This window comes from Triticum aestivum, chromosome 5A (assembly GCF_018294505.1).
Source record: "Triticum aestivum cultivar Chinese Spring chromosome 5A, IWGSC CS RefSeq v2.1, whole genome shotgun sequence".
In the NCBI taxonomy this organism is placed as follows: domain Eukaryota; kingdom Viridiplantae; phylum Streptophyta; class Magnoliopsida; order Poales; family Poaceae; genus Triticum; species Triticum aestivum.
Window position 1 is genome coordinate 80,133,674 of NC_057806.1, and position 12,783 is coordinate 80,146,456.

Sequence of the window (12,783 nt, forward strand, 5' to 3'; positions counted from 1 at the left end):
AGAGCTTTGATTGCTAACAAACAATAGAAACAAAACCACATTGTAACATATTAAGTACTATATTATACTAATAAGCAACTAGGTTTCTTTTTGCGAATGAATAAGCAACTAAGTAAGACAAATACCTTTTCAAAATAGTTTTTTATACGTTATTCCATGGCCTCCAAGTGATCAATTACTTGATCACTGGTAACCTTCCTCCTTCCACTTCCCTACACATATAAACAAGGTTGTACTTCAAGGCCTCGTCACTAAGACGATTGTGCAAATATGTTTTCGTAGTTCTCACAGTTGAAGAAGATCTCTCAACTGTTGGAGTGGGAACCGACAATACTAATTCTAGCTACAAAAGTCCAAAAACCCAACCACTTTTTGAGAGAGCTCATAAATATTACTTAGACTAGAAAAGCGACCATCTGCTCGGACATCGAGAATGTAAAGATGAAGGTGATGTCTAAGGTCCCTCAGTTCCCCGTGATGAAAACATTTTGGATAAACATCAAACGATTTAAACTGAAATCACGAAATGATTCTTTTGGGTTTAAAGCGGACGAGCAAATAGCACTTCAGAATTTTTCTGGTTTATGTATTTCATTTTTTAAACGGCTTTCCATAAACTGAGCTTCTCCAATAATTTGAGTATTTATGTATGATGTTAATTCAGAAATTAAAATAATGCGCACAAAGAAGAAAAGAACTTTAAAGCATAATACTTGAGCTGCTAGGTTATATAACTATAGACTTACTACATTGTGCTTGTGTGTCCAGCCCACGCTCGAGAGTATTATAATCTTTTCTCCAATCTCCACACAGTAGTGCAGATAATCCAGTACCAAATACAGCTAAGTTCTCTAGCCCTATCCTGCTATCCAGTAGCCCTAGACGCTAGTGCCCTAATGTTATAGAAGCAATCAAGAATTAAATTTTGGATACATATAATAGATCAGATAGCATTCGGGATTTGGGGGTCTGGTGCAGTACCAATTTTGTTCTCCGGCGACTTGGCAGATTTGGCTTCGCCGTCGATGGTGACCTCGAACTGACGAAGCAAGCGAAGAGGCGGAGCGGACATAGATCAGATCGATAGTTTTTTTTTTTCTTTTCTTAGGCAAATCAGATCGATAGATGTGGCGTGTCATGCTCTGCCCGTTCTATCGCCAACCTGCTCCTTCGCGGCCGGCGACTCGCATCGTGAGAGTGGGCTCTATCCATGCGTCACGCGCTGGCTGTGCTCATTGCTGGGCCGCTTGCCCGAGATGCATGTTGGGCTGCGTGCAGCAGTACCGGTGTCCCTCGCTATTTTTTACCGTTGTCCCTCTTTATTGGGCTCTATCTTTACTAGTACAAATGCCCGTGCGTTGCACCGGGCAAAAAAAAAAAACGCTATCCTGCTCCACGTGCCACTACGAGCCACTTCTTATATCCAATTCTGACAAACGACGGAAACAATGTTATCCTCATTCTCTATAAGGTGAACATGCCTTTGTGTTGCCACTGGTTGAATTATCGCTTTTCGAGAGAAACATACATTGTGATTGTTGCATATACATACTCTTTGAGAGTTTAATAATTTATGTAACTAAATTACCATGAAATCAAATTTCATAAGATCTATATGTTCATACAAATTTAGTATTTTCTTTTATTTTGAGAAATGTAACTAAATTTGTAATAGTAACAAAAATAGTTAAAAATCTACACATATACTATCAAACCTTTAAAGAAGAAAAAAAAACTCAAAGCAGTAGTAGATAAGCACAAATGGTCACAAATTTATTTTTTCTTGGTGCACTAAAATAAACGTAGAATAAGTTTAAAAACATGAATGAAATGTTTGCAAAGTTTGGATATGAAAAGAGAAGTCTGCAAGGTTTGTGGTTGCAAGGCTGCTTGTGCTTCACGATATGTCCGTGAGTATAAGCTAGTTAAGTAAAGAAGATTCTACATACTCCTGCAGTTAGACTTTTAGTTGGAGAACTGCAGATAGAAAGCATGGCCTGCCACCGTCGGTACTGTGATCGGTAAAGAAAGTTATGTAATCCTTATAGCATCTTATCTAAGACACCTGCACAGCAAATTAAATGCATGAAGAAGAAAAAATAATACTAAACTCAAACCAGAAAGAGAAACTAAGATAACTTAATGGATTCCTAATCCCAGTGTATATGCATTTTGCATTCTTTCAGGCTAAAAAGTTCTAGCAAACTAAAAGCATCACCAAGTAAACACGATTCTAATCAAACATCATGCATGTCAAGCTGCTATCTCCGCCTCCCCAATTAATGCCCGCCACTGTCAATGGCACATTAGAATCACAATTCTTTCCTTCCATCCCCATCGACAGACTATGCAGATTTGTTTTTTGAACTTCTGAAAGTTCGAATTCTTAATCCGGTGACTCTTGTTCTATCTTTGTATGCATGAGGTAAAAAAAGTTACTGAGCAGTACCTCAGGAAAACCAGAAGGTTATGCAATGTTGAACTAAAACCACGACAAGAATTATGTAACGGAAGGAGTATAGAGTGATGTCCGTACGTGATGATTATTTCCTGGACATAATGTATACTGAGTGTAGGTTTCAGATGACAAACAGTATAAGCACATATTCAAAATAGAAATATGTCTAAACTAAGCCTAATGACCACACCGGCTGAACAAATCTACTGGGAGATCAGAGAAGTTGTACAACAATAAAAGCAAGACCAGGATAGAATAGTACACAAGGTTGTCACACTTACATCAGAATTACTTGTGCTCCTATCATCAACCCTTACTGTCATAGAATTCACCTCAGCTTTTTCAGCAACGAAAGAAATGTAGTTACCTCCCTGCAAAAAGGTTGAGTTATCAATTGCAGGAAACAAATTGCACCACAAGGAAACATACTTATTGCCATGAAACATAATCAAAAGGACCAAATACTATTTACTCGGATTGTTAGTGTAATCCTACCATATGCTTAAAGCCTAAAGAAATTGGCTGTGAACCACAATAACCAAACAACAATAAAAAAATGAATTACTCCTATGCAAGCTTACAGATATATTTTAGTGGTTGTTGCAGAGTTAAATGGGTTGTACAGAGAATTACATAGTAGACTATATATGCTGAAGAACCATGAGCATGGAGATGTACTAAATTTTTGACTATCAAGTAGAAGGGAAAGAAGTAGAGATAGAACAGTAGAAGAGGAAGGGGCAGCTCCAATATATCTACTGGGAAGCCTTACAAAAATAAGAATCCTACTGTACTAAGCTCACAAAATTGGATCGGAAGATTGTATGATTAGAATAACCAATAGGATTTTACCTGGTTGAAGCACACAACAAAAGACTCCATACATTTTCTTCAAGAAATTCATTGAACGTTCGGTGTGCGACAACAATGGAACCATAACTGGATTAGTAATGCCATAAAAATGTAATCGTATGTCAATATCTGCATGTCACCTATTTTACGTTTGATTCCCTCTATAGTGGCAGATAAGTTTGCTCTTATCTTTCAGACTGAATTGTACAATAAAAATGTTTTGTCAGATTTAAAAATCTTATTTATGTTGGATGCCCTCTATAATGAACAAGAACTGATTTTTATCTATCCTGAGAACAACTGGATCGGCATTGATCAGTTGCAAGTGCAAGCAGGCTCGGATAACCTGTAATTGAATGCACGTGCACAAAATTTCCTGGTACAACAGTAGTTACTTCACAGAACAATAAGCTAAACTGTTGTTACAATTTCTTTCTAATAAGTTGAAGGTTTTGTTAGCATGACCAACTTCAGTTCAGGTGTCACAAAAAACATTAGTTCAAGATTTTGAAACAGTTAGTCAGCTTAACCGATAGACTAAAGCCATACTTCACTCACCACGGGCATCCAAGCATCCAGCTTATTTGCATATTGAATTGCAAATGTAATCAAAGGGGCGTAGGGATGGAGGTGCAAGTTAGCCCTGACAGGCATAAAATTCTGGATCACACCCACATATCCTGGTCCAATTTTCCAAGAGGGGTCTTCTTTATCACCCAGATGTCTGGTGTTAAGAAGTTCTCTTGGAGAGTGTCCTCATTCCACCACCTACTGTCAGCAGAAAACAGTTCACTCAGCTTCCTCACCCTTGAAATTCCCTGGGACATTAGGTATTCAGTGGTCAACCCAAATATGTTTGGTTGTGCTATCTCAAATTCTCTTCACTAAGCCTATTTCAAGTGCTCTCCTCCTTTTCAGGATTGCCTCCCAAGTTGTGCAAACTATTGAGCTTAGATCTCACATTAATAAAAAATCACTATTAGAAGTACAATGTGCAGCCAATTGGTGTGCTAAAAAACCAGAGCACCTTGTAACAACAAACCGGTTAACTGCTCACCTATAGAATGTTTTGCCACCAAATCTGCACTTCTATTTTGATCTCACTTAACTAATTGACAATGTGTGCCACAGTAGAGCAATCTGAATCCCTGCTTTAAACTGAACTAATCCTATGTATATGATTATGACAAGAGTTGCAAAGCACATGATTTTACAGTTCGCTTTCTACTAATCGCTAGACTATCACAAATCACGGTTCCATCTGTACCAGAATCTCGGTCAAGAAACCAATATAAAGTTGCCAAGCCAGAGTCAGTGTATTAATCCTCTATCTCTTTTATTCGTTTAGCATTCACATTAGTAAAAAAGTACATGCAGGTAAAAAAGTACAGGCAGGTAATATAGCTTGATGTCACAGATTTGCTTACAGCTAGGTGTGGTCAGCTTGAGGGTGCGGAAGCAAATGTCGTAGAGCGCCTTGTTGTCCAGCACCATGCACTCGTCGGCGTTCTCCACCAGCCAGTGAACCAAGAGAGTGACGTTGTAGGGCTCGACCACCGTGTCAGAGACCTTTGGAGATGGGAACACGGAGAAGGTGAGCATCATCCGGCCCGGGTACTGCTCCCTGATCTTGGAACCGGTGCCCCCGCCGAGGGAGTGGCACACCTGGAAGCCTCAGGACAAGCACATGAACAAAAGTCAGAATCGCTGGCCAGAATCTGCGGAACGAAGTAACTGGAGCGACTCCTCAAGAAAGGGGAAAGTACCTTGGAGGCAGCGCAATTCTCGGCCTCCTCGCGGACGACGTCGAGGACGGAGTCGATGAGCTCCCCGCCCTCGGTGTAGTGGCCCTTGGCCCAGTTGTTGCCGGCGCCGGACTGGCCGAAGACAAAGTTGTCGGGGCGGAAGATCTGGCCGTAGGTCCCCTTGTGCACGGAGCCCATGGTGTCGGGCTCGAGATCCATGAGCACGCACCGTGGGAGTTGGGAACGCGTGCTCCAGGTCGCCGCTGGCATACATGAGATGGTGGAGGCGCCGGTTGGCGTGCGGGATGGAGCCGGCGGGGACGGCAGCCACGGCGCCGCTGCTGGCTTCCGAGTCTCCGCGGAGGAGGGAGGCGAGGCGGGCCTCGATGTGCTCCACAACGGCTGCGGCAACATCCTCGCCCCGCAGGTAGACGAGGCAGGCGAGGCGGCCGCGATGCGACCACGCCCTGGCATCGACGACGCTGCAGCTCATGTCGTCTAGCACGTCGAACACCTCGGAGATGAGCCCCGTGCGGTCGGCGCTCGTCAGCTCAAGCATGGTGGCCGAGGCCGCCGCCGGCGACGTCGATTGTTCGCACGGAGAGGCGAGGTCAAGGAGGAGGCCGGGGTTGCGGGGGACGGCAGCGCGGCGTGCCTGGGGCTTCGGGGTGGCGCGCAGAGAGGTGCGACGGTCGCTGCTTGTGGTCGCCGGCGACGGCGTGTGGCGAGTGAGGCCGCCGGAGCGGTGCAAGGAGGCGCGAGGCGCGGGCACATGAGCTCAGGCTCGAGCGCGCCTCTCCGCGCCGTCCATCCTCCCGGCGAGCGCACTCCATCCTCCGGTGCCAGGCACGGCGGCCACCGGCGCAGGGTGGATAAGAGGAAGGAAAGGATTGCGGACTGAATTGAAATGCCTATAGGGTTTTGTTTGTAAAAGTGAGACGTTTTTTTGGGTGCCACTAAAACAGGGACTGCAGGTTGATTTCCTGTAAATTGAGGGGCTTTTTTGCAAAACAACCACGACGGACGACCACAAGCAATACCTGGTTTATTAGTAGGTAAAGATAAGGTAAGCGGATTTCTTACCCGGTGTCCTGTGCTACCTGCTGGGTTAATGTGGGCCCGGACCTGGATGTGGACATGACAAATAGGTGCAGAGTGATAGTGTTTAAGACTAACTTCTAACCCAAACTGATCGGTCCGTTTGTGTCGAAACGAATATAAAAGCTGGTCCAACGCGCCGACGCAAATGAACCAACGTCCGCTTTTTGTCCGTACGCGACCCATTTCAGACCCAAATTTGGAGTGTGTTTGTGTCGGCACGGAAACACAGCGGACGCGTGCGACGCCTATCCTTGTTCTTGTGGCCTGCCAGCCCGCCAGTCGGTGGCACATTGGCCATTGCCCCTTCCTCCCATCAACGGCCAGCACACCTGGCCGCGCCACCCATTGCAGCTGCCACCCTATTCTGGTGCCCAGGCCGGCCGCCCGCACCCACATACCTCCCACAGCAGCAGGCCACCCCCGACGGCCCCATACCCGGTGTTTGGTGGACCGTTTTTGCCGCCGTCGAAGCACCCCGATGTCCACACCACCACCCCATCACCTTCTCTGTCGGCAGCACACAAGCGCAGCTACCTCGCTCGCCGGATGCCGCCACGTTCGCCTCCACGCCAACAAGCCTGCTACCTGGTCTCGGAGAGGTGCGAGGCTTTTCACCGACTGGTTTCTTCCACCAGGCCCGCAAGGTGTTCGGCGGTTTGCCCACAAGGTACAAATGGACTCTGGCTGTAAGTACTTTTTCTATATTTTTATTTGCGATTCGGATGGTTCTTGGTCCACAATTTCATTTGCGATCCCCATACTCCGGCCTTTGGTGTTCTTCAATTTTGATGGGGCATTGTTCGGTATCTTGCTAGAACTTGGAGCACCAGGAAGTTGTAGGAGGTATGACTGCTTGTGTGATCATGCATAACATGATCGTAGAAGATGAGCATCCGGATTATACGACCAATGGTTTCAATTTTGACAATGTTGTGCCTGAGCATGGAGGAGCGGCAACGCTTGCACAGTTCATTTAATTTCATCATCAAATGCGTGATCGGCAAACACACATTCAACTGCAAGATGATTTGATTGAGCATATGTGGGCTCACGTTGGCAAGCAGTAGATGTTTCGGCTACTTTTTCTTTGAAATGTATTTGATACAATTTCAATTTTATTTGGCTGGTATACTTTGAGATATTTATTTGATTTTCAAACTATGAGAAATTTGTATCTTATTCAATTTTTTTGAACATTTTTTTAGAAAAGGAAAATGACCCCCGACCTCTGCATCTGGGAGATGCATGCGGCCACTTGAGCCAATTTTTTTTCGATATGTCGTAAAAAGAGGTAAAAAATGGCTGCAAACTGGTCGCCTGGACGAAAAGGCGTCCGCGTGTTGGGTGCACTACCAACCCAAATGTGAAAGGAGCAGACACGTCGACCCAAACAGACAAAAAGTGAACAAAATGTGTGTCCGTTTTGATCAGCACGTTGGAGTTGCTCTTAGACTTCAAAAGTCAAATTAGTAATACAGTAGCTCTCGATGCTTTCCAGGCCTACCGCAACAAAGACATTGGATGGCCGTCCATGAACTGCCCATCTCTCAATTTGAAGCATTTCCGAATCGCTACTCTTTTATAGGCTAATATAGATAAAAATATAGAGTGGGGACATGCTCACATGCATCAAATTCGATGTGGAACTTACCACATTATAACACACATGTTTATATCCATTTAATGTAAGCCATAAATGTTCTTTTCAGTTCTTCATTTCAGCATCAAATTTTGACACCAAAGTAGGAGCTTGATAGCAAATGCCTTTAGGTATTATTGATTCTGATTTTACAGCAGGCGAAAGTTGGGATCAGGTTACTCGACAGTTTCATGCAAATGGTACTGCATATTTAATAATATGATAGATTCATTTGTTCACATCATGACTAAATCATCATGTCTTCAAGAGAACGCCACGTTAAGATAGACATCTAGAATTAGACTGCACTGCCATCACCTTATGTACCACGGCAGTCCACCACCTCACAAGGTCTCTAATGTCCACAAAACTTCATTGTCAAGGATTTTTGCCTATTATCAACAAACAAGTTCTTAAAATGCTAATCGTCAAAAAAGTTAGGTATATGAAGATAGTAGAGAAATTTTATTGTAAAGCTTATATATACATTTCTTAACGGTCTGTTTGGATGATTACATTAAAATATATGAATTTTGAAAATCTTTTCGTAGTAAAAGAACATATTGTTCAACTTGATTCACATCCCTCTCCCACAAATTTAGCAATATTAGTTCTAATGTCACACTCTGGACAATATCTGCGCTCAAGCCATATTTATCGACCTTTCACATAGTGGTGAGATGGACGACGATACTTCTTTTAAATTCCAGCAAAGAAAAACTGAAGCTAAACCGGAGAATATTCACCAGACTAACTGAACCTGCACTTTCTGCAGTTTCTGCAGTCTTATCTCGGTTCAAAGATGCAACAGCCATTATAATAAGTCCATAGTATTTAGAGCAATCTTCATAAGAAAAGTTCATTTTCATGCAACTCAAGTTACCGATGCCTTCCAAGCCTAATGTAGAGAAGACACTGGACTGAGTTCCCTCCATGACTGTTCACCTCTCTTGCAACGTCTCTCATGTTTCAACTGCCCTTTTATGGGTTTAAATATATTGAAATATGGAGTGTCGATAGTTGATCCCATGCAGCTATTCCGCACCTGCAATCCAATTCAATGTGGAACTTACCACAACATTTGTTTTTTGAAAAGGAGGAGTACCCCGGGCCTATGCATTCGGGGCCACATCATAGCCATGTATATAATCGGTTCCATTGAAACTGTAAATGTTCTGTGTGAATTATTCAGGTCACCTTCCAAATTTCTACACTAGAGTATGAGGTTGATGCCACATGCTATTGGATATCACTGAATCTAACCATAAACTGAGGAAAACTGGGATGAAATCAGTCGACAGAGTCTGGGTCTCTCCAAAAACTACACAACTAATTGCCATAGCCCACAAGTCATCATAAATGACACTGCATATATACTAAACCATGGGGTTCACTAGTTTAAGCCATGGGTTAATGGCCATCTTTTGGGTACCTTGGTCGACATCTCATAATATTTTTTTGCTCCTACTAGTATTCATTGTGTGCGTGCGGATTTTATGCCCTTTTTTGTAAATTTTAGGGTGCCTATCCTTGTTCACACAAATTCATTTACAAGGATGTCTTTTGGCCTACATAGACTCTTAAATGTTAATCACAAGAACATTTAAGTGTATGGATAAATCACAGAAAATATTTTGGTTTGTTGAAAGACAACCAAATTTATTGTGAAACTTAAACCGCCTAAGCACATGTTTGGATGACCAGGAAAACTTACATCAGTTTCAAAATTATTTGGAAGTAGAACAACATGTTATGCAGCTATAACCTTTATTTTGCAAAATTTAAAAAATATAAATTCCAATCTCCCACTCCAAACTCAAGAGTTTATGTGTCCATCTATCACATTTGAGATTCAAGGAGGAAGACCACCTAATTTCTGTAAAAGAATACAGAACCAGGTCCAGTGAACCAAAATATTCACTCGGTAGCTACAACTCAGCCTCTCACACACAACGGCCACATAGGCACTACTGCACACGCGACAATCCAGCCAAACCAGATCAGCTTGGCACACAACCCCTCTACCTGAACCACCCTCCAAGTCCGTCACAATCATTGCGGCATACATCTTCTTGCAAATGCGTCCATTTGGATTCCATTACAAACTCCTAAGCATCCAGCCACCTTACTTACAATTAAATGTCTGCCCTTTTGTATTGCAACGAGTAGTGCTTAGTCAAACTTCTACCAGAGAATTCAAAAGTCAAAACAACAATATAAAAATAGGGAAGCTCAAAATTGGAATAGAAGAGCTCTCGATGCCTTCCAAACCCACCGCATCAATGGCATTGGATTGCCCTCCATGAACTGTCCATCTCTCAGCTTGAAGCATCTCTGAATCTTTCATCTGCTCTTTGATGGACCAATATAGATAGAAATATCAAGTGAGGATCTCCTACCGATCCCATGCAATTATTAAGCACATGCATCAAATTTATTGTTGAACTAACTACACCATGACATACATGTTTATACCATTCAATTGAAGCCATAAATATTCTAGTCGATTCCTTAGGTCAACTCTCAAATTTCAACACAATGTAGGAGTTGGATAGCAAATATCTTTGTATATTACAGTGTTTTTAGTTAAACGCTAAGTTCATCGAGAGTTTTTGGCAAAGGAAGCCATAAAAAATGACAGTTTCATTTCCATTGCTTAGGAATTCCTTTTAGCCTACTTTGTAACCTAATACACACAAGTTTTGTGGTTAAATTTGGGCAAAATTCTTTCTTTAACTTGCACACTATAAGTTCCGGCTTCAGTTCGAGTGTACCTAAATTAAATGTGATGAAGATCGTTTTCAAGGAAAGTGCAATTTTTGTGAGTCATGTTGATGTCTCTCATTCGGCCCACTATTTGAAATGCCAGTGTGTTAATTAATATGTTACACTCCTGATGTTGATGGCCATGGATCTCCTCCTCACCGATGATGGATATTGACTTCTAGAGATCTCCACGTTAAGATAAGCATCTAAAATTAGGCTTCACATTTGTCATCGCCTTATGTACTACTACCAGTCTGCCACGTCATGAGGTCTATGAAGTTCAGAATTTTCTGGACCTTAATGTTGGAAGAGCTTCATTGTTAAAGATCTCTGCCTATTATCAACTAACAAGAAAATCTTAAAAGGTTGACTGTCACAAAATTTAGGTATATGAAGACATTAGAAAAAACCCACAAGTTTTGGTTTGCCGGAAAACATTGAACTTCTATTACAGTACGTGTATATAAAAAGTGCCGAACAATCTGGTTGGATGATTACAACAAGATACATGGCCTTTCAAAATCTTTTGAAGTAGGAAACCATATTATGCGGCTAAATTCACTTCGCCCTGATAAATATAACTATATTTTAATTCCAATTTACACTTCGAACAATATCTCCCCTCAAGTCATATTCATCTATCTCCCACATTGTAGTGAGATGGAAGGCGATACTGCATTTAAATTCTCAGTGAGGAAGATAGTCCCTTGCCCTATTACATCAAAATGAAACCATCAATCCATCCAACATTGCACAGTTAAGCTTGTTAGAATATATATTGGGTTTAATGATAGAGATTAGGAGTTAGAGATAGAGTAGGATTAAACATGTACGACTTGCCCTCTATTCCAAGTCTCTTTTCTCATTGTACTCTATATATACCGCGCATCTGGATCAGATCAATACAACATACAACAACATAAATATTAGTCATTCTATATTTTTCACATGGTATTCAAGTGGTTAGTCTCACGATGCCGACCCTAGACCTTTTCACCACTTCTGCAGCATGCCGCCTCCGGGGATATTAATCTTCTTTCACCAGGGGCGCGGCATCCGATATGATCAAAGATTAGATCGGTTCATAGATTAGATTAGGTCAATTCAAATTTTGAAATTCTATTAGATTAAGTTTTCTTTAGCCACCAAATAAATCCAGTAACCCTCAATCAGCATCAACTAATGAAATCTTCCTGTGACCGAACCGAAGATCCGCCCGTAACTCTGCAATGACACGGAGCAGGACGGCTATTACTCCCAACGAGTCTGCACCAACGGACACCAAGTGTGCACCCGGACGGAAGCAGGGCCGGCTACTCGCGCGATCTGCACCGACCTTCCGGGCAACCAAGCATCCTCAGCTACTTCTTCGCGCGATCTGCATCGACCTTCCGGGCGACCACGCATCCTCGGCAACTTCTTCGCGCCATCACCAATTAACACTCTAATAATGTTAAACATACAAAGAGTTACAAATAATTACACACTGACTAAAATTTTCTTCATCTACTAATCAATCATAAACTTGCCCCCCTTCCCCCCTCCCCCCGCGATTTTCGGGGGGGGGGGGGAGGGGGGTGAGCCACCTCCTCATCTATTGACCAATCAAATTAACCCTCTTTATAAAAACTTGTAACTCGTTTGTACGTGTAGCATTACTTTTAACACTTCATCGCCAAGCGTCTGCAGCCTCAAGGACTCCACGGCCTGTACGCGTGCACACACCTCCCGACGGTTGGCAGCAAATCTCTCGAACCGCACGCGTATATCTGGCACATGAGCAAGTCTACATGGTGCAGGTATGCAAAAAGCAAACTAGCTTCACGTATGTACTATGGGTCTGTTTAGTTGCCCGCATAAAGCCCAACCACACCCGCACGGAAAGCAAGAGGCATATTTGGTTGCCCGGTTTCATCGTTCGGCCCGCATTGCACGAATCTTAAAGCACACCTGGGCCTGGCTCCCTGGGAACGCTCGAATCGGCAGTTTCTCCAGGGCCAGGCCCGAGCGGTGCACGTGGGCGGCGGCAGCTGCACGCGCGCGTCCACGCTCGAGAAGACGCGTTGCTTCCCGAAGCGCCAGCAGTTATTAGCCTCACCGCTCCCTCTCCCCACTCCCCCCTACTCTCCCAACTCTGACCGGCGGCGGCGGATCGGAGGAGAGCAAGAAGACCACCGGACTCCATCACCGGTGAGCGGATCATCACTTGGCCCGCGGCAATG

At 43.3% G+C, this 12,783-nt stretch overlaps 1 protein-coding gene across 12 annotated transcripts; it reads right to left on the reverse strand.

The window, feature by feature from the left end:
• Positions 1 to 1,754: 1,754 nt before the first annotated feature.
• LOC123102400 (tubulin beta-2 chain) lies at positions 1,755 to 6,043 on the reverse strand. Of its 12 annotated transcripts, none has more exons than XR_006448933.1 (6): positions 5,077 to 6,035; positions 4,738 to 4,983; positions 3,869 to 4,081; positions 3,311 to 3,347; positions 2,740 to 2,829; positions 1,755 to 2,065 (listed from the first exon to the last, which is right to left on the reverse strand). XR_006448933.1 is itself a non-coding variant. In XM_044523750.1 (3 exons), the coding sequence occupies exons 1-3, from the start codon at positions 5,612 to 5,614 to the stop codon at positions 4,100 to 4,102; spliced, it is 813 nt and encodes a 270-aa protein (XP_044379685.1). In that variant the 5' UTR covers positions 5,615 to 6,038; the 3' UTR covers positions 2,836 to 4,099. The 12 variants fall into 12 exon arrangements, 4 of the variants coding, with proteins under 4 accessions (XP_044379685.1, XP_044379683.1, XP_044379687.1 ...); XR_006448932.1 differs by adding an exon at positions 2,450 to 2,550 and having other exon boundaries at positions 3,311 to 4,081; XR_006448935.1 differs by lacking the exon at positions 3,311 to 3,347.
• Between the last annotated feature and the right edge of the window lie 6,740 nt (positions 6,044 to 12,783).

Coding starts and splice junctions, on each gene's coding strand:
- LOC123102400 (XM_044523748.1), bottom strand. CDS start 5,614: ATGCTTGAGCTGACGAGCGCCGACCGCACGGGGCTCATCTCCGAGGTG. Junction 4,984..5,076: donor AGAATTGCGCTGCCTCCAAG/GTACTTTCCCCT, acceptor GCTTGTCCTGAG/GCTTCCAGGTGTGCCACTCC. Junction 4,082..4,737: donor CAAGCTGACCACACCTAGCT/GTAAGCAAATCT, acceptor TTCTGCTGACAG/TAGGTGGTGGAATGAGGACA.